Source organism: Girardinichthys multiradiatus, chromosome 13 (assembly GCF_021462225.1).
Source record: "Girardinichthys multiradiatus isolate DD_20200921_A chromosome 13, DD_fGirMul_XY1, whole genome shotgun sequence".
NCBI classification, from domain to species: domain Eukaryota; kingdom Metazoa; phylum Chordata; class Actinopteri; order Cyprinodontiformes; family Goodeidae; genus Girardinichthys; species Girardinichthys multiradiatus.
In genome coordinates this window covers 37,622,468-37,644,744 of record NC_061806.1, presented here as the reverse complement: position 1 = coordinate 37,644,744, position 22,277 = coordinate 37,622,468, and the positions used below count along the sequence as shown (strand labels likewise).

General features: G+C 40.0%; 1 protein-coding gene across 1 annotated transcript; it reads right to left on the bottom strand.

Annotated features, from left to right (window-relative positions):
* Window positions 1–4,209: 4,209 nt before the first annotated feature.
* On the bottom strand, window positions 4,210–20,318 carry snx27a (sorting nexin 27a). The gene is made up of 13 exons (XM_047383038.1): window positions 19,877–20,318; window positions 14,109–14,334; window positions 13,785–13,977; window positions 13,552–13,616; window positions 12,382–12,486; window positions 12,160–12,238; window positions 11,807–11,970; window positions 8,192–8,281; window positions 7,485–7,634; window positions 7,100–7,228; window positions 6,578–6,637; window positions 6,361–6,409; window positions 4,210–4,989 (listed from the first exon to the last, which is right to left on the bottom strand). The coding sequence occupies exons 1-13, from the start codon at window positions 20,170–20,172 to the stop codon at window positions 4,919–4,921; spliced, it is 1,677 nt and encodes a 558-aa protein (XP_047238994.1). The 5' UTR covers window positions 20,173–20,318; the 3' UTR covers window positions 4,210–4,918.
* Window positions 20,319–22,277: the final 1,959 nt, after the last annotated feature.

Genomic DNA, 22,277 nt, shown 5'->3' with positions numbered 1-22,277 from the left:
GCAATTTTCAGTAATATTATTGCAATTTAATATCTTCTTGAAATTGTGATGCTCTAATTTTAGCATAATTTTCACTGCACAACTTGATTTCTTACAAGTGCATCTGAGTATATTTATGCTGGTCATGTGTGCATAGTGCACTGTGAATTCCTCCATCACAGGCGCATATTATTTCTAACTGTGTTTGATGTATGCTAATGGGGTTTAACCTGTAAACATCACATGGAAGTCTGACAAAACAAAATAGTTATATTTAAATTAGGGTATATTTGTTTAATTTACTTCCAAATTCCAGTTAATTCCCACGGAAAGTTTCAAATTTGGAATACTCCAACAATTTCCTATCTTAACTTTTACTGGAAAGTTTCTGGAAGGTTTCTGACTTTGCAACGATATTGGTACAAAAGGGTTTGTTTTCAGAAAAGAAAATGGCTGTCGGTTGGGACCGGATGGCAACACATGGCTCGGCAACAGGGAAATAAACTGGGGAAAGGGTAATAAACATGGAGCGCTCAATAAAACAGAGGGAAATTGGATAAAATTGGTACCGCCATTACACAACCGGAGATGGGCCACCAAACTCTTTTCGGTGCATCTCTGACGTTCGCATTAGTGCTGGTGATGAGATTGAACCATTAAAAAAAAAAAACACAATTCCCAAAAACATCCAGATAAAAAGCGGAGCGTAAGCTTCGTTTATGCTGCACATCTCAAACAAAAAGGCCCACTATACTTATTTAACACAAAAACCCAGACAAGACTGGAGTTAGTGAGGAAAAAACTCATTTGTCCTTCATTTTACTTCATTATCACTACAGTTGCTGCACCAACATTTATGCCAATTAACTCCTATTTAAAATGACTTGATAAATAACAGCCTAATTAAAAGCTTCTAGTATCTATCCAGCATCTCAGACACAACAAATCAACTGTCTATAAAACGTGCTTCTTTACATTCCTGCTCTCATTTTCATTATAACACTTAGTTCACAGATTAGACAACAACTGACAGCATCAACACACACCTGTCGATGAATGAGTCTAAAATGATATCTGATACAGACGAGAAAAAACAAACCACAAACGTATTTTTCTAAAGCAACAAAAAGCAGCTTTCTATAAATCTATTCACAGCAGCACAAGCCACGGGGACAGAGAACAAACAAACAAAAAAAAAAAAAACCACAACACAGCTCCGAATACATTATCAGGAGGAGCGAGTTGGTTGGCTGACGGGAATAAAGGGAACAGAAGCTGCACTGAGCGTGTAGAGCCAACGTGTTGCTGCCACGGCAACCGCATCCCCCTGCGAAGATGGGAGCCTAAACCTGGAGAGAGCGAGGGAGCAGAGGACAAACAAGGCAGTGCACAATCACAGACCTCAGACTGTCTCTTCTCTTTATCACACAGAGGGGGAGAAAAAAATAAATAACATCACCATGGCTGAGCAGCTGCTGTTCTTATATCTTCTAGCTTCAAATGGGCCATTACTTTGGTGGTCCAGCAATCTGCACATCTGCAGCTTCTCAATCAAAGACCCGTGATGGGTGTAATACAACATGCTACAACATACCTGCCCATTAGCTGTTTTTTTTAACCCAAAGGCAACTACTACATGACAAATATCTCGTGCTTCACTTAATGCTGCTCACGTGTAGCAGAAATGCAAGGATGTGTGTGTGTGTGTGTGTGTGGGTGGGGGTGTTAAGCCATGTTAGTCAAACAACAGGAGATGAACACCATTAGTCTAAATCTGTCCAACATCTCTGCTGTCTTCAATTTAAAACCTCATTTTCATTCTGTGGCTCTCAAGCCAACAGCTCATCAGCCACATCCAATCAGAGCCTCCGGCCTTATCAGCATTGTCAACAGCAAACACGGAGGACCCGGCACATGAGCACACGCAGACGTAACGGACTGACTGAAAGCCCATTATGATAAACTGAAAATAAAGAAAGAAAAGTCCGCTGAAGTTATTCGTGCTCTAAAATTTACTGGGAACAAAAACATTCATTTCAAGTATTTGGTTGCTGCCAATTTGTGAGCGAAGCACAGGAGTGACTCAGGAATGATTAGTTGAGATTAGGCATGGGCCGGTCTGAGATTCCCACTGTACTGTTAAACCCAAGATTATTCATGGTCCTGGCAGACTAAGATTTAAAATTTATTTCCATTTGACCAAGACATTTTTTTCTGACAAGAAATTATGCAGGCAACTGGAGAGCTAAAAGGTATTAATACCCTTCTAGAGTATTCTATTGACTCTTAATTGGCTTTACTGTAATTCAACCTTTCTTATAATTACTGATCAGCTTCTTGCAGGTTTCCTCTGGTATTTTGATTATATGTTTTTGGTCTTTAAGGCTGGAAGACCTCCTTGCCATCACCCTAATCTTTACCTCCCTCTACAGACTCTATAAAGTTCAAGTTAGGACTTTCAGTTAAAATCATTTGTATAATTTCGATCTAGAGGAAACATGTTGGTAAAATTAAGAGATTACTTTAAACTCAAATCTGGAATAACTTTATAAAATTTTGATGTATTTTCTGTTTTGTTTTGTAATTGTGCTGTTTGGAAATGTACCTTTGTATTACCATTGCTTACTTTTTTCTCAACTTTTACTTTGATATAATTGTTTTTCAAGCATCGATTGATCCTTTGCTTTTTTCTCTTTAAACAGACACTGCTGTTCAGTTTTCAGAGGTACAAAATACAAACGTATTTTTCTGGACACTGTTGCAGAGTTTTCCGTTTTCTACAAGCATTGCCTTCCTCATGTATTGCATACATGTTTACTTAACATATTTTGGCTACATTTTGTATTCTTACTGTACTGTCAGGACCTGGCAGCAGTTTATTTGCTTTCATTAAATGCGATCCTTAAACGTTTGTGGGTTTTTCCTTATTAAAGAAAAGCTCTTTGAATGAAAAAAAAAAAAAAATAAATAATGGAACAAGGTCTAATTTTCTCATTTCAAAAACAGAAAAGCAACAATTAATCTAACTTGTTAAAATGAGACAACATATTGACCATTAAAGATATATTGCTACGACTAACACGTTTTTTGTTATTTTTGATTCTCGTGCATATACTTAAGGAAAAATACAAAATAAACACAGCTTACATTATGTTATACCTTTCAATTGCAGAATACTGTACTAAATGACAAATGAAAAAGGTGTAGTAGCCTTCTTTAAGCCAGCTGACTGGCAGTGCACAGCAACAGTTCCTTACAGCTGGAGAAAACTGGATCCCTCTGGAGCTTTCTCTAACATCACACCTAAAGGGTTTCACATTGAAGACTTTTAACAGCTTTGAAATGTTAACTTTCTAAAACCTCAGCGTGCCCTGACACTGCTAACCGGCCCATGTCTAATTGAGATAAGCTGCCAGCCCTTGATTGGATGACGAGAACAATAGCACTGAAAATGAAATCAACACATTGACGCACTTTGTTTCCACTCATGAAGAAGCTACTGTTGACATGTACACCTGTTCTCTGCAGCTCTGGCCAGACAACACAGAAAAACATGAACAAACGCTCCTTTCTTTTTAAAAATTCATAATGGTTTTTGTTCAATTTAAAATGTTATGTTGTGCAAGTGTAGACATCTAATACCGTATCCATGTAAGAGGCAAATCCTCGGCGCATCACTCTGTATGTGGATGGTTGCAATCACACACCTTCACACACACACACACACACACTTCTTTCCTCCTGACTTGCTTAATGGACAAACTGCAGGAGACTGATACTTTTGGGTGGCTTACAGACCCAGAGGGATCACACTGAGAAAATTTCCATCTCAGGTCCCCATCTTAGCCACTGCTGCTCCCTGGTGGCTGCATAATAAAACTGCGGCTCGGCAAATAAACTCATAAATCCTGTTGAGTTTATATTCACAATCTGACATTGCATAAAGTGAGACATTTCAATAACATTAAAGCTTTGGCTCAATATATTTTGTTCAGGAGCTGACAATGTCAACGCCGCCTCCTCTGAACTATTCAGCTCTGTCAAACTGCCACAAAAAAAAAAGAAAATTACTTGGAATGAGGATAAATATCCGTACGCTGAGATTAATGGCTGAGCGCCAACAGATGTCGCTCTCTGCATTGTGGGTGAAAGATGGAGATTAGTAAGAGCTTCCTGACTGCAGTTCAGCGTTTCATTATTTCAGATCAAAGAAACACATTTTACTTGCTCTTATATTAATCTATATTTTTATATCAGAAGCATGATTGTTAACATACAAATAATTACGAACAGTCCATTTCCATTGTTACATTTGTGCTGTTTATATTCTCCAACAAAGACAGGACCCCAGAAACAGAAAAGAAAACATGTTTCTGTTATTGTCCAGCATCAGTGTAGTGTAGAGCATGACTTTGCTTGTTTTTAATCACTGATTTTCATTTCTGTTGTATCTCTCCTCTTTTTTCCCTTACTCTCAGCTCAGTTTGCTGTTCCGAGACCCATGTTGCAGGATTTCTGGGCCAAATTTTCATCCCAGAAGTCATCTCTTTCACTGCGGTGCCCCCCCGTTGCGAGAATGTGCTGTGGCCAACCTAAGTTGAGCTGACACACCTTGAACTGTCCAATGGTGAGACTTTTCTACTGTTGAGCCAAACATCACAGGGTAGATGCATGGAGAGAAAAAAATAGACACAAGTTGGAGATCTAGTAAATGACATGAAAACTGGCTGATGCTGATTCTCCTTTGCTTCTCTTCTCTTTTCACTCCGCCCATCCTTGGATTTATTTTGGGAGTGACTTTTTTCCAAAGAGGGACTTCCTCCTGTTCTGGGGCAGGGATCGCCTCAGACTCTCACTTCTTCTGTTTGTCAATGGACACTCTCTGTGGGTGGCTGTGATGAGTGGATCAGTTCTAGTTCGAGTGAAGATTAACCTTTTATTAGGACGTTGCGATTTCCCCCCCTAGGTGGCGCCATCCCTTCTGTTGCGTCTCCAGAGGAGGCAGATACTCTGGAAGGCAACGAGTCTCAGTGATCATCCTATTTTAAAAGTCATGTAACTCATAAACATGCTGCAGTAACACAACAGAAAGCAGGTCCACTCTTATCATTCATAGTTCTGTAGTGTCTTGTCCACATACTCATGATGATAACTGCAAGCAGTTTTACACTGGCTGAATAGTGTTAACTTGCATCATGTAGATCTCCTAGATAACAGGCGCTTGATGGCAAGGCACAAATCTCTGCTGTCCTTAATGCATGAATTCTCCACATAGTACTATTAGGGTGCTGCAGGACACTTTAACCTCAGCTCAGTTGTGCAGCTTTTTATTTTTTCTAGAAATAAATGATAAAATAAACATTTTCCTTAACTTTATTTGATACATTGTCTTTAATTATTCTTAAATCTGAACTTTTCCTAACTTTTGTATTGCTACAACCACAAACTTTAGTGTTTTTTACTGGGATTTTATAGGGTAGACCAACACAAGGTAGCGCATCACTGTGAAGTAAAAGGAAAATTATATGTTGCATGCATTTGTGTCAACTCTGACCTGCTTCCCACAGCATGACGCTGTCATTAAACATACTTCACAATGGGGTTGTGTCTTCAGGGTAGGGATGGGCATTATATAGGCATTACATTTAGAAATATTTATTGTGATGGAGACACAAAAATGGTTAATAAAGTAGCAAAGCCCTCAGTCCTTCACAGATCACCTGGATTTATGTTGAGATTAACACACACATATTACACACAAGTCAGCTTTATTTGCTAATTAAATAACATCTGAAGGCAACTGGATAATCTATTAAATGTGAAGGGGGCTGCACACAAATGTATGCCGCATTTTTCCGATGTTTATTTGCAAAGAATTTTTAAAAAACATGTATTGTTTTTCTTCCACTTCCACATATTTATGCACTACTTTCTGTTTGTCTGTAACATAAAATCCCAATAATACACAATGAAGTCTGTGGTTAAAGCATTAATAAGCCTCTTAGTTTGAATGCTTTGGCAAGGCACCATATATGGTGCTCAATAAGCCTTGCACATATAAAAGCACATCTTCATTCTTTAATTAATTAATTAGCCAAATTTTAGACAGTACTAATTTGTTCCCACATATTTGTTTCATATAAATTAAGAATAACTGATTGAAATGCTTTCCCTTCCCTTGACATTCTAGGTTTGATCCGATAGGATTCTGCATTATTCATGTTCCCAGATGGCTGCTATCGATCAAAGCAGCTCTCAGACTGCGTATTCCTGTCTCTAACAATGTAGCCTCTTGTTTTGGGGTGGTGTTTTTAACAAGCTAAAGACTGTAATCTAATGAACTTCACTTTGAAAATGCATGAAGAAATGAAAACTGCTCACCGCTGTTGCTGCAGTTTTTGTTGTCTTTATCAGAAGCCTCTTCCTCCACCTGAAACAGATAAACACAATACACATGGGAATCAAAAGCTGACGCTTTAAGCAAAAATCCAAAGAAAACATGTGAGACTGAAAAGAAGAATGTAAGAATATGCTAAGTTTAGACACACAAAGCTGGCATGCGCTCACTTCCCAAAAGAGGAAAGGAGGGGTCCTTTACCTGCTTCCTCCACTTCAGCTCACAAAAGACACGCTCGAAGCATTCATGCATGTAGTTGAACTGGGAGGAGAGAAAACTGTTATTGACCTTGTCTTCTGGTCACATTACTTCCATTTGCTTATTATTGCATATTAGGAAAAAGGTTTTATTTTTGCCCCGCATATAAAAGGTGACAGGACTTGTTAGCAACCCTTTGGTTTGGGGTCACCTGAGTGCCTGATAGGAGCTACATTCTAGTGAGGAAATGCAAGTTGAGCTCCGTCTAATTTATACCGGCATGAAGACATTAGGCCTGGTGTAAAACGTCAGCAATAGTATTCGCTTATTACCAAAAATTCAAGAATGCCCAGATTAAGAGGCTATTTCTATCATAAATGCCAAAACATTTATCCATCCATCAGCTCTATCAGCGAGTATCTAGACATTTACACTACTCAGGAATGTGCCTGTAAATGTTGTGTTTTATCAATTTTCAATTAAAAAAATATAACCAAACCAGAGAAGGTATTAAACCAAACTTACATATGGAGTGAAAATCTTAACCCAGCGAGGTTTCTTTTCTCCTCTGGCGTACTCAAAGCAGAAAGCCATGCCTTCCTCATCAGTGTCCCAGCGCTGCATCTCTGCCCACTCAAAAGCTATTACCTGGTTCTGAGAAAGAGGCAGAATGAGAGAAAAAACAACCATTTATCTGAACGTTTTGATTCAATAATCGAGAGAATATCCTTATGGGAATTCCAGGGGTGAACAGGTTGAAGCCATATTCTGACATAAATGAAAAGATTCCTACATCAAAAAGCAAGAACAGCAATATTCTTGCTGAAAGACACAGAAAGGAAACATAAATAGCTATGAACCCAATCTGCTTTGCTGTTCTGCATTTAAAATGGCATCAGAATGTCGTCACCTCCAGGGTGCCGTCCTCGGTGCACGCGTGCAGCTTGAAGTGATGGATGCTGATGGCTGTGATGACATGGCCCTTCCTCCTGGAGTCACAGGAGCAGTGTGGGAAGACCACCTCATTATAGCCCTCACATGTCCGCAGCAGGCTGAGGTACTAACAAGCATCACAGCAGACAGGAGTCAATATTATTCTAAGCAACAGACTCAATTAAATGTGATGAATGACAGATTTTGAACAGAAATGAAAGGAGCAAATCAGAATTTATGCTACAAAGACACAAAAAGCATCAGCTGAAGTCGTTTTTATGTGACTGTGAAGAGCTAAGGCGGTGATACGAGGTTTTATTTAGAGGTACCACTGTGAAGTACAAATGCAAGCAGCAAGTTTTAAATGGTTAATTGTAAGAAAATGTATAATTTCCTTTCACTTTACAATTATTTACCTCTTTGGTCTATCACATAAACTCCCATTGAAAGACATGGGTGACAAAATGTGGAAACGGTTTTAAAGACTTTTGACACAAACACCAACTTCAGTTAATGATTCACAAAACTCAAGCTTAGTAGTTGAGTTTTGTGAATCATTGCTCAGTGTCTGAGCAAACCACTGAGGGCTGTTATCTAAACCATGAAAAGACCATTTCTGCCTGTGTTGGAAGTGTTTTGTCGTGCAACCCTCCCAATAAACAAAGACTGGCTTGTGGTACTGACTGTGGCCATCTTGCGCTGCTCTGCCAGTTTCTGCAGCTGGTAGGATTTGTCCTCCGTTTTTATGAATCCCTTCTTCACATCGTCCAGTGCCTAAACGGACAGGGGGCCGCAATGAAGGGGAGGGGGGTAGGAGTGGCCCAAAGAGATGGAGAGAACAAATTATTTCATGTTCAAGAGGAAAAACACTCACCGCCCAGCACAAAGTCAGCAAAAATCAGCAAACAATCAGAGTGACTATTTTGTTGCTGTAATTAGTTTCAATTTCTCATGTTAGGGCATTCTTGAGTAGAAATATCACAATTTCTTAGGATTAACCAAAAAAAAACATTTTTAAAACTAATAATGTCAGCCTAGTGAGAAGTATGTCCAATATATCCACCCGGGTTTGGGTCGGAGCCCCTTCTGTAAAAATTACTGCATCAACGCCGCGTTGCATGGAGGCGATCAGCCTGTGGCTCTGCTAAGAGGTTTAAGACGTTGCTTTGATAGCTGCCTTTATCTTTTCTGCATTGTTGGCTCAGGTGTCTCCTCTTCCTCTTACAATGCTCCACAGATTCTCTACTAGGTTTACATCAGGAGAGTTTGCTGGCCCCTCAAGCACAGTGATGCCCAGGTCATTAAAGCAGCTATTGGAACCTTTGGCCCTTTTGAAGTTCTGCTGAAAAATGAAATCAGGACCTCCATTAAACTTGTCAGCACATGGAAGCATGAAGTTCTCTAAAATCCCCTGGTAGATGGATGCAGACTGGATAAAACACAGTGGACCAACACCAGCAGATGACATGGCTCCTCAACACAACACTGGGCTTGAAGCATCCTGGATTATGTGCCTCTCCACTCTTCCTCCAGACTCTGGGACCTTTATTTCCAAATGAAACTCAAAGTTTGCTTTTATCTGAAGAGAACATTGGACCACTGAGCAGCAGTCCAGTCATTTTTCTGACATCTCTGGTTTAGGAGTGGCTTAACAAAGATATTGTGACAACTGTAGTCCATTTCCTGGACACGTCTGTGTGCTGTGGCTCTTGAGGCACTGAATCCAGTCCCAGTAAACACCATGTGAATCTTCCTCAAAGACTTGAATACATATCAGAATCCTCTCAAGATTGCAGTTATACCTGTTGTTTGGGCAGCCTTTTCTCCCAAACTTCTTCCTTCCACTCAACTTTCATGCTTGGATACAGCACTCCATAAACAAGTCAGCTTCTTGACCAATAATGTTTTGTGGCAGACCTTTTTTATGGAGGATATCAGTGACTGTAGCGTGACGGTGTACCCCACAACACCAAATTTCCATTTTAAAAAGCCCTTTTTTAATAGGTCTCATGTGATTTTCAAATTTTCTGAAAAATTGTTAATTCACTAAAATCCCATCTTGTTTTTATGCATACCTGTATAACAGGTTGATATTTAGGACTGAAACAATTAATCGGAGGGTGTGTTCCAACCACAGGGGGATCACACTCCTCAGCCTCCCTGGTAAGGCCTACGCCAGGGTATTGGAGAGGACCGATAGTCGAACCTCGGCTTCAGGAGGAACAGTGTGGTTTTCGTCCCAGCCGTGGAACACTGGACCAGCTCTATACCCTCTACAGGGTGCTCGAGGGTTCATGGGAGTTTGCCCAACCGGTTCACATGTGTTTTGTGGACCTGGAGAAGGCATTCGACTGTGTCCCTCATGATGCCCTGTGGGGGGTGCTCCAGGAGTATGGAATCGGGGGTCCTTTATTAGGGGCCATCCGGCCCCTGTACAAGCGGAGCAGGAGTTTGGTCCGCATTGCTGGCACTAAGTCGGACCTGTTCCCAGTGCATGTTGGAGTCCGGCAGGGCTGCCCTTTGTCGCCGGTCCTGTTCATAACTTTTATGGACAGGATTTCTAGACGCAGCCAAGGACCAGAGGGGGTCTGGTTTGGGGACCAGTGGATTTCATCTCTTCTTTTTGCAGATGACGTGGTCCTGCTGGCCCCCTCTAGCCAACACCTACAGCATGCGCTGTGGCGGTTCGCAGCCGAGTGTGAAGCGGCTGGGATGAGGATCAGCTCCTCCAAGTCCGAGGCCATGGTTCTCGACCGGAAAAGGGTGGCTTGTCCTCTTCAGGTTGGAGGGGAGTTCCTGCCTCAAGTGGAGGAGTTTAAGTATCTCGGGGTCTTGTTCACGAGTGAGGGAAGAATGGAGCGGGAGATCGACAGACGGATCATTGCGGCTGCCACAGTAATGGGGGCGCTGAGCTGGTCCATTGTGGTGAAGAGAGAGCTGAGCCGAAAAGCAAAGCTCTCAATTTACTGGTTGGTCTACGTTCCTACCCTCACCTATGGCCATGAACGTTGGGTCATGACCGAAAGAACGAGATCCCGGATACAAGCGGCTGAAATGAGCTTCCTCCGTAGGGTGGCCAGGCACTCCCTTAGAGATAGGGTGAGGAGCTCGGCCATCCGCGAGGAGCTCGGAGTAGAGCCGCTGCTCCTCCACATCGAGAGGAGCCAGTTGAGGTGGCTCGGGCATCTATACCGGATGCCTCCTGGACGCCTTCCTCGGGAGGTGTTCCAGGCACGTCCCACCGGGAGGAGGCCCAGGGGACGGCCCAGGACACGCTGGAGGGACTATGTCTCTCGGCTGGCCTGGGAACGCCTTGGGCTCCCCCTGGAGGAGGTGCCTGGAGAGAGGGACGTCTGGGCGTCTCTGCTGAGTCTGCTGCCCCCGCGACCCGGTCCGGAATAAAGCGGAAGACGACGAACGAACGAATGAAAAAAATAGTCAAGAGATGAATCCATTAGCGAAATAATCATAAGTTGCGGCACTGATATTGGCTGGTGGATTTGTCATCCTGCTGTTGGTTGCTTTACAGAACTGCAATTCCAAAACAGCATAACCTTAAAAAAATAAGAGTAATTAATAGCATCACTTTAGTTTCTAAGCCATCACTGGTCCAGGATTTCTGTGACCACAATTTTTTCCTAACTGCTAAATTTTGTATTTCTTTTAAACAAGCGATAAATGTCGCAGTCTTCTGTCAGCAATCTGACAGGGTGGAGCAGCATTGTGTTACTCTTGCACAATACACCTGGAAGAACTCCTGTCACTTTAGCACTTTCTCTGCATTATAATAAAAAAGAAGACATGAAACTATAGAAACTTTATGACAAAATATTTGTATACCTCTGTATGCTTTGACACCAGTAAGCAGCCCAAACTTAGAGAAGTTTCCGCATCTGCTCACAACTTTACCCAAAAGTGGCTGCATGACCTAGAAAGGTTTGTTTTGGTGGCTTCATGCTAGCTTTTAGTGGGTCAGAGCTGAATCTCACAGACCTCAGGTGATGACTGACCTTACCAGTCAGCAGACAGCTGTAAGCAGGTCCTAACAGGATGCTTGTTGTTAATATGCTCTGTAAAGCCATAGTGAGTGTTTCTGGCCGCCATTTGCATTCAGATATAAACTTCTGCATTTGTGATATGCTACACTATGTTATAGTTCCTATGTATATAAGCAGAGACAAACTGTAAGCTGCCAGGGCCTGGCTTGAGTGGTTTACGGTAAAATAGTAAGCTCATTTTCTGGTCAGAACACTTGATCCATTTCCAACTAAACAGCTTTGTTGAAGTGTTACTATATACCTGGTGGAAGCAGTAGTGCAGTGCCAGCGGGTTATCTCTGAGCAACTCTTCCTCTCGGATGCTGAACAACCATTTGCGGAGCGCTAAGCATGTTCCAGGAACAGCTGATGTGTAGTTCTGCACATAAAGTTTGTGGGGGAACTCATTTGGGGCGAGCTTCCTCACTGCAAGCAAACCGAGAAGAAGGGAATAGAATGAGAGTCGCTGTGTGCTTAAATAACAAAAAGGAGAAACAACACGGGTCTTCATGATTCATAATTACACACATGCCCTCTGGTAACACTTCTACAGCCGTCTGGCATGCATGTAATGAACTGACTGAGAAAGCTTTACAATAAACAGAAGTTTCTCACCAAAAGAATGGTTGATGACTTCAAAAAGAGCAAAGTAGCTTGCCATAATACTGTCCATTCCAACCTTGAGGACTAACGCCTAAAAATAAGCAATATGAACCCAGTTAGTAGCCAGCAGACAGTGTCCAACACATCATTTATTTTAAGCATGGACTGCACAGCCTGGTGCAGAAGGTACACCAGTAAAACACAGCAGCCCAACCTCTGGACACCAGGTCTTACCTGGTACACTGTGTCCGTTGTGCTGTTTTTACGCACTCTGACAGAGATGGTGGTTTTGTCGGGCAGCACTATCCGCAGCTCCACATCTGTGACTCCATTGTAGTTCTGCACACAGAAGCACAAACAACGTGGAACCAAAGTTTGTATGTTACAGTACGACAAAAACATGGCTGCTGTTTAACATTTTTTAATTCAGTGGCCGATAGAAGGGATCCGACACATCCTTAGTTTAGAAATCGCATTCTTTTCCTGACCCACATTTCAAGATTTGACTCTCTGGATATTTTAGTACAAAATATTCCTGGAATAAGATGAGACTGACGTTTTCTTGTTACTGACAGCGTCTTAAAAGGGCTGTTTCCCTGTTTAGTTTTGGATTGTTTGTTTGAGATCAGTTTTACTTGAAGTTTATGATGCTCGTACTTCCTGAGTCAGGATGGATTCTTTAACAAGCAGTTTGAGAACTTTGATACGTTTATTCTGTGTGTGTGAAAATCATAGCTGCTTTAATGCTTTGTCTGGCATCTGAACCACCTTTGATTGTGGGCAGTTTGGAAACCACAGGTTCAGTTTAACCTGTGATTTAAAGTGGGCAAGATAAAAAGTAAAGGTAGGTAGACACAGCTAATAACACACTGAAAGGCTTCCTCTTTGATTTTTAAATGAGAGCATATGTGTGGGGTCTCAGCTGGAAACCCACACCGATGGCTCAAATGTTAAAGTCAACTTGTGACTAGCAAATTAAAAGATCAATGATGTCATTTAAATACAAATCAAAGGAAAATAAGCCATAGATTTGTAGAAATGGAGGTGATTTTGTTTTCTTCCCACCTTACATTCAGAGCTGGAAAATGATAACAAAAAGTTCCAGGCTTTTAGTTCAAGACTGCATTAAAACCCATGTGAAGCATAAATGCAAGAAGAAATGTTTTCCTCTATTTGTGGGATTTAATGAGCTTTGTTCTGAAAACGTCAGCTGTAGACACGTCTGACTGATGTCTATATAACTGTTGACAATGAAAATGAAATCATTGAAAGTGACCACCATACGTGCATTTCTTTGCAGTTTTTACATTTGACTAAGTCAAATAATTGTGAAAATAAAGCCAATTTTAAAAGAAGATAGAATACCGATGATTTAAGATGAATGCTAATAAATACAATGCCTACCTCGTCTGATTCAGAGAGAAACTCCTGCATGATGTCACTCTCCCCTATCACCCGCACAGAACACACTAGACACAAAACCAGAGGGAAAAGGATCAGCGTGAAGCAAATGACTCTAAAGCAGGTAAATATCAACTACATGGTGTTCTTAATCTTTTGATCAAAAGCTTTAAAACTGAACCCAACATAGACAGTGAAAACAGATCAAACATTTAGTCAACTTCATATGTTCCTACCTCGCTCCAGATACTCCTCCAGACCTCTACGCCGAGCATCCAGCTGCTGTTCGGAGAGAGAGAAGGGCCATTTACCAGGAAGCTTTGGGAAGTTGAAGTTGGAGAATTCCCTCTTTAGGTTCTGGTGCAGGATGGAAAACTCTCGATAGCGCTTCGAGCACAGCTGTTTGCCCGACATGTACACGTTGTACACCTGTCGGACATTGAAACACAGGCAAACTAGCATCAGAGAAAACATTCAAAGGGTAGGCGTTTTCTAAAATGATCGTTCCTTTATTTGTATGTTTTAGGTAACAATTGAGATAACGGGTCAGAACTACTCACCACAAACCTCTCCGAGTGCTGCTCCACATGTTTGTACGTGGGAATGGAAATGGGCACAGCCTGCTTGTCGCTGTAGTCATAGTTAGGCTGAACATCCTCCCCTCCTTCTAATCCATCAGCTTCCTGAGGTGGAACAGACAGCACGGCCAGAACCAGCTCCTTCTCCGCTGCACGGATCAGGTCCACCACCTGCTTATGGGTCGCACCTTCCACGTTCACCCCATTCCTGGAGGAAAGCAAGAGAAAGACAAATGAAAATAAGGAGAAAACACCCATTTGTGCCATGATACAGACCATAATACATCAAACTGATGATGGCTGACGTTTCCCATACATTTCAGACAAACCCAGAGTTTTATTCATGTGACCTGAAGCCTGAATGTGGCTCAGTTTGAGAGAAGTAATGCAACTAAATAAGATCACATGCTACAGCCGATATTCTCTGCATTATTGGTGAAACTCTGCATGTATGAATATATTGATGATCCCACTCAAGTCTATTTTTGGCTGAAAAAAGCACAATTAATAAATATGCATGGGAGCACTGTGAATATGCTTCCTGGACATTGTACAGTTACATTTTGGGGTAATATCAGGGCATTGTCTTTCACTGGTTAACACAGAGATGGGAGCGAACCAGGTCAGCGCTATTGTTTCCCTTTCCTTTGGTACTGAAAGACGCCTCCCTCTTCTGGGCTTTGATGAGACCAGATGGCGACAGCATCAGGTGTCTCTGTTAATCTTCCAGTAAGAAACAGCAGGACACATACAGGGAGGGAATAAAAACCAAAAAATGGCAAAGGCATGTGCACCGATCTTTCACAGCAGGCTTCTGTTACCGTTTAAACACGTTTCATTGTGTCGGACTGATGGACTCAGAAGCCACAAGAATTACATCAATGGGAGAGAAAATACAGTTATATTAACGATGAAGTAATGGCTGACTAACATACTGGTCAACCATTAACCACAACTGACAACCAACCAATTCGGGGCATCTGTTACCACGATGTAGGGTTTCATCCATCTAATAGAACTGGACACAGTTGGTCTCTTTGTGCAGATAACAGGACGATATTAAATGAATAGATTTCAAACCTGCAAGGGTTTATACTGATTTCTGACTCTCTAACTGGAATTATCTTGATTTCTGATCCAATTTAGATCAAATCTTTCAAAGCATATTGCATTTATGATTTTTAAAGAACAAAATATACGTACAGACTGGAACAAGAGAAAATAATATTCTATAATAATAGTTTTTTTTTGTCAATTAGATTATTTATTCATTATTTTTGAGCTGAAGTTGAAACACATGCTCCATTAATTGCACAGGCCTACATGTAACCTGCAGTGGAGTGAATTCATGGCTGTTGTTCTGTGGACTGATTGATAGACGGATGAATAAAAGACTTATATGTGCATCCTTTATTGCAAAAATAATCTATAAAAATGCACTAGTTGAAGGGACTTCGTTGAAAAAAAAAAAACCCAGATGTTTCTCATAAAGAGTGGGACAGGAAATGCAACCTGGAAGCAGAAATATTTCTTATTACAATTTCTACAATGTCTACTAATCGAGACGTGGAAAACATTTAAATGCTCTTAAAGACTTTTCAGGACTGAACAGGAACTATCAAATGGTAATACTGGTCAGTGTGTAACAATTGACACATTCTAACTGGGGATAAGATAGTGTTTTATTCTTGGAGCAATGATTGCGTCTGTAAATCTACAATTAGATGCAACAAAGCCAAAAACCCTGATGATTTATTCATGCCATTTATCAACACTTTCAAATCCCACATTATGAGAGCCTACAGAAAGACTTCACACCCCAACTAAACTGATAAACGTTTATTTAGTTTGTGGCAAAAAAAAAAAACCCACAAAGAGACGTTGCTCAACTAAACTGATCCAGAGGAGAAAAAAAGATGCAACAAGGTTTCTGCAGATGAGCCTGTGTGCTGACTATCTTCACATTCAGCTTTAAAATGATTTTTAGATATAACCTGGTCTAAGGTTCAAAGAAATGTTAAATAAAAATGAATAGTTTTAGTTTTTATCAAAACATTTATTACATATCTGTTTCTAATAATCAGCGAGGGATCAACTGAGAATTCAAGAACATTATGACACAACAAATATTTACTAGTTCCCTCCCAGCAACCCATTAGTGATAAATGATGATGCTCTCAACATGAAATTAACAATCGTGATTAATTTGGTGTTACTTCTTTTCTAGCCCCACCAACCATTTACTCAAACACAAAAGGCAATGATATATAATAGGCAGGGTCTCAAAGACTAATTCAAAAACATAAATGACGTTTTAAATGATATTTAGCAAGATTAAAGCTATTAGGGATGTCTCACTGAAGTTTTCAGCCTAGAAAAAAACTGAATTTTTTATATTTTTAACAATTTAACAAAGAAAACAATATATGAAGTAATATGAAGTAAAGGATAAGTCAGCAAAACTATTTCCTGTAGCAAATATTGTATATTACACAAGTATAACATAACATAAGTATAACATAAGTTGTGAAAATAATCTGTAAACTAAGAATGCTTTCAGAAATATAAATAAACACTGTTTATTTTTTTTCATCAATTTACACAATGCTAAGTGAGAAAACAAAAAGGAAAATCTAAATCACATCAATGTCTGGTGGTACCACGCTTTGCCTTCAAACCAGCCTCAATTCTTATTGGTACAATTTAAAAATAGGATTTCTTTCAGGGATTTTGTAGGACTGCAATCTAGTGTATGATCAACCAGTTATACCAAACAGGTGCTAATATCCATCAGGGTGACATGCAGGGTGAAACAGTCATTAACTGGAACAGAAACAGCCGTCAAGGTGAAGTTGTGGAAGTTTTTATGCACACTAATGGCACGACAAAAGGTAGTTATACTGCATCAGCCAGGTCTCTGCCAGACCAGTATTTCAGAGCAGTGATGTTTCAAGATGTGCTGCTTAAGCTCTTTAGAAAAAGCACAAAGAAAGGGGCAATGTTGAGGACCCAGATACACCCATCTACTGTCTGGAGAAGTCTGGCCATCAGTGTTCTTCATGCAAAGGTTGCAGCCGAAAAGCCACAACTGTGGCATGGAAACAAGGCCAAGCAACATAACTATGCACGGAAACGTAGAACTGGGTTGCAGAAAAATGGCAGCAGGCAGTTTGTTTGCCGAAGAGCTGGAGAGAAGTACAATAATGAGTGTCTGCAGGCACCGTGAAACACGGTGGAGGTTCATTGCAACTTTGGGGTTTCATTTCTGCAAATGGGGGTGGCGATATGGTCAGGTTTAATGGTGTCCTCATAGTAAAAAAAAAAATACAAACATGCAATATTTTCCACCATGCAATACCATCAGGTTAAATTTTTATCAGCAGCAGGACAACAACCCCAATCATCCAGCCAAGGTCATTAAATCTTCAGTGTAAAGATGAACAAGGAGTCCTGGAAATCATGGCATGGGTTTGTTCGTTTTTCTACATATAGTTCACACATCCTGTGGTGGAGTGCAGCTAATTTTAAGCTCAGTATAAGCTTAGATTGTACAAGTTTATCCACTGCATTGTTATGCTTGTTCGCAAGATCTTTAAGGTCATGAAAATACTTTAAAAAGAAAGAAACAACAATAACTAAACAAGTAACACTCTGAGATTAATAGATAATTTATACAGTAGTTGCTTTTCATCAGGATCTTCACATAACATGCAGAGAAAGTATGGCCATTTTTACTTCTACAAAGCCAGGAGGAAAGCAAAGTCACACTCAAGCAGAAAAAAACTGCACAATGTTTCTGAAGGTTAGTTTGTTTCCTTGTTTGTTAACAATGCTGTCATTAGTCATTCCTAATCAGCTGATCCTTGTCAGATTTCCAAAACGGTCCAACTGGTTAACATATCACATGATAAGTATTGGTCCTGTCATGTGACCTGAGACATTCAGTGATTAAATGGACGAAAGAAAACAGAAAGGCTATGTTAAAAACCAAACTGATGTCTCAGCAAGTTGAAGCAGGCCAGTGTTCCTTGTTTTCTGTTCTTCTGTTTTTGAATCTCGCAAAATTATGGGTCTCCCTGTCAACAGGCTTGGACGCCAGTATAAAGATTTAGAAAAGTTAAAGAAAAAAATCTGTTTCAAAACCACAAAAATGTTACGTTATATCATTCCCAATGTTTACTGTGATTTTATTGTGATCCCAGAGAAAGTGGATTGATGACTGGAGTTTTCTCCGGCTGTAAGGAGCATAAAGCCCTGACCTGTTGCTGCACACTGCCATTCAGCTGACTGAAAGAGGTCTTTTACACTTTTCCCCCCACTTACAAGAAAGACACATTCAGCTGTCTGGAGATATTTCCAGCAGCAAAAAAACATAGACATGTCATGTATGCAAACTAAAGCAGCACCATCCGTAGTTTTTTACTTGCTTAGGTTAGCGAGCTAAAAGCAACGTGTCTGTTCAGGTGCCAACTGCAGAGCTACACATGCAGAGCCCAACTCATAGTAAATATCAACTTGTAATACTTACTACTTCAAAAGAAATATGGTTAAATTTTAATAAAACTTTGCAAAGTAATCACAAAATAATGTTACAAAGTGTTTATATTTCTTAAGCCTTATAAAAGACAAAAAAAAACTATTTTTAATTACAATTGTAAAAAAATAAAATTAGATAAGTACTTTACTTAATTTCTTTAAGGTTTTGGAGAAGAAAAGAAATTACTAATACTGGTTTACACTTTGATTTTCATCTTTAATCAATGAGTCCAGCTATTGAGGTAAACACTAAGGTTAGGCTGAAAATGATTTAGATTTAAAGTTATCTTTTAATTTAACATCCTTCATCTCACTGAAAATCATTTTAATACTTTGGAGGGAACTAAAAATTGGCAAGAAGTACTTCAAACTTCGATGAAAAGTGACAAATACCAGTGGAGACATAGAAAAAGCTTAGCAGCAATGATAAGAAGCCTTTAATTAATGCAGTGCTAAGACTGTATTGATTAAACGATTATTGATAACGGTACAAACAATTTTTGCCATGCCACATTTTGTTTAAATGTAAAAAACAAATGTATCTCCAAAATGAAGCCTCTTAAGCGCAGTCTTATTGTCTTCCGCCATCTCCACTCTAAAATAAACCTCTAAGTTAAATGAAAATAACTTTAAACCTGTATCTCCCAGGGGAATGAATATTTTGGAGTCTAACTGTACCCCAAGATTCCTAAAAGTGAAAACTGAAACTAGCAGGTTACATTTCAACTGTCCAAAGATGTAAACACGGCTGTTGAAGGTTTCTCGTAATGTCAGAAGCTAACCTCTAAACCACGATGATGATGAACAACACTGGCTTCCAAACACAATCCTTCCATCATTCAGGTAAATATTAAATCAACAGGGTTGTTGTTTTAATTAAAACCCTCCTAACCCGCTGGAACAGCCAGTGAACAGCCAGTTCAGCTAAGAACAGAAGCTACCTGGCTTGCTAGTTAGCTCCAGCTAATCAACATGCACAGGCTGTTGTCCAACTTATGTAAGCTGGTTAGCTTTCTGTTTTACTCTCCAGCTAGGTCATTTGAACTTCTTCACAACATGTTTAACTCGAATCCCCAATTAGCGGATATCTCGCCGGTTTTGTTGCATGGCTACAAGTATAACCGAATAAAAATGTTAAACATGCTGGATCCAAACAGGCTACGCTGAGGAGCTAGCCTCAGTAGCTTTTACTGGAAGGATTGACGCTGACTTACACCTCAAGGATCCTGTCCCCCTTCGCTATCCCCGCTCGGTCTGCTGCACCTCCGGGTAGAACAGCGCTGACGTGCTGAAGGGGAGCGTACAGTTCCCCGTTGATGCTCCGGAGCTGCCCTCCTTCGCTAACCTGACCGCGAACATTGAAACCGTAGCCAGACTCCGACTTGACGATCCGCACTATCCGAGGACCAGACGTTACCGTTGCTGCGTTCTGGCCCGCGGACGAACCGACGACTGGACCGTTGTAGCGGGACGCGGTGGGGTGAATTTCATCGCCTCCAACATCCGCCATCTTCTTCTTTAACGGGTGCTGAAATCTCCTCTCTTTTTGCAGTCGGTGATTTCCAAAACAACACTTGAGCTCTGTCCCCCTCAGTTACATGAGCTCCAAACAGACCGACTCTGTTGGTGTGGACACGCCCCTCAGCGACGTCACGAGTCACACAGCGACACGTGACCGACCGGAAGCGTCCTTGCATGCCGCGCTCCTCTTTTCTGTGCGAGTTGGAAGATCTGCGAGAATATAAAACAAGGGATTTAAAACCTTCTACCATCCAAAACCTAAATAAATCATTACATATATTTTTTATATTTCAAAAAAAATGTCTAAATAAAAAATATATATTATTGAAATATGTTGGTTCATGAAATATATAAACTGATGAAATAAAAACTCTTAAATACTGAATCCATTTTGTGCAAAACCCGTATTTTTTTTGGTTTGTTTTTGCCCCATAAAATAATTTAATCTGTAACTGTGGTTTGTCAAATATAGCCTAACATCTGACATGTTAACCAGCACCACCTCTATACCTCTCAATTTCTAAAAGCAGAACAAGGGAATAGAGTAGAATAATCCTTGATTTGTCCCTCAATAAGCACATTCAAGTGTATCAGCAGCAAAGTGGGTGTAAAATGGAACGCACTCAGATCCATAAGCAATATTACTAAATATAAAATAGACACTGTACAGTGTTACTGTACACTAACACAGAGACACATGGGGCAAACAACCATTCACACTCACTCCAAATGGTAATTTGGATAAACAAAATAATCTGAAATGCATGGTTTTTGGACTCAGTCAACAGGCAAACTAGCATTTGCATAACAAGCCAATATCAATATTTCAGCAATAAAAAGTAAAAATAGGTATCTTTTTTGTGTAAATAGAACATCATCATACATCATTTCTTTGGTTACACTTGTAGTTTATACTTCTGCAAAAGATAAGACAGTTAATATGTGACTCCACACAGGCCTCTCCAGTCTCTCAGTTCCAGAATGTGAGAATATGCTTGTTTCACTCTTTATTGCTTCAACTGTGTATTTAATAATCGTTGCATGGATTACACAAAAAGATACCTATTTTCACTTTTCATGGATTTAACTGTGAGCAGTTAATAAATGTTGCATGGATTACATGGAAAGATCTTACCTCATTTGGACAATAAAAATACACAAACACTGCAGCACTAGTGAAGGTTCTACATTATTACCTGATCGAATGAACACATAAAGAAGTTAAAGCTGCTGCTATCGCAACCTTTATAATGGATGACAGCCATGTTGTATTTGATGATGGGGTTGAAGAAAAATCTCAGACTTTTTAACTTAGATTTCCAACTTGAGCAGTTTCTTTATTGTTAAAATCGACTTGACTTTGTTCGAACAGCACATTTCCATCTATTTTATTAATATCACAATTAGGCCTAAAGAATAAAGCCATAATAGGGTTCAGTATCAAATTACATCGTACCATTTTAAACTGTGAGAGTCCTGTGTTTAAAGTTAATGAAGCAACAGAATCTCTGATGATTTTACTGTATTCTGTTGTCTTTCTGGTAAAGGTAATTGCTTCATATGAATTATTGATCGCTGTGCTTCCTTCAACTTAATCCAGTTTGCCAAATTATCAGTATTTAGTACTTTTAAGTGAGTTGACATTAAATACTTACAAAAATACATGAATTATTTTGCAAACAGCAAAAATTACAAGCTATATTATATCTTAAAGGAAATCTAAGGGCATCCACTGGAAAAGAACCAAGAGCTCTGAGTTAACCCTTGGAGCTTTTTACTGGAAACATAGCCTTTAATAAGCCACTGTAGTCCCAAATTTGTATTTGTATTTGTATTTTATGCATTTTTTTCCATTAAACTAAAATAAATCTTCTCTTTACAGCAGACTATCTTATTCCTCATTTTAATGTGGGATTACAGAATTCTGGATAATTAAAATTGCTTTTAGCAACTATAACCAATTCCAAACTGTCCTGTATTATTGCCTGTGAATCAAGCAGTAAGCTGCACAGTGGAGCAGCTGTTAGTGCTGTTAACTTGCAACAAGAAGGTCTTTCTGCATGCTTGCATGATCTTGCATGTTCTGCATGAGTG

What these genes read in the sequence shown, in the direction of transcription:
- snx27a (XM_047383038.1), bottom strand. Translation starts at nt 20,172, where the DNA reads ATGGCGGATGTTGGAGGCGATGAAATTCACCCCACCGCGTCCCGCTAC. An exon ending in CAACGGACACAGTGTACCAG is followed by an intron (nt 12,239 to 12,381) that starts GTAAGACCTGGT and finishes GCTTATTTTTAG; the next exon opens with GCGTTAGTCCTCAAGGTTGG. An exon ending in TTAAGATTTTCACTCCATAT is followed by an intron (nt 6,638 to 7,099) that starts GTAAGTTTGGTT and finishes CTCTCCTCCCAG; the next exon opens with TTCAACTACATGCATGAATG.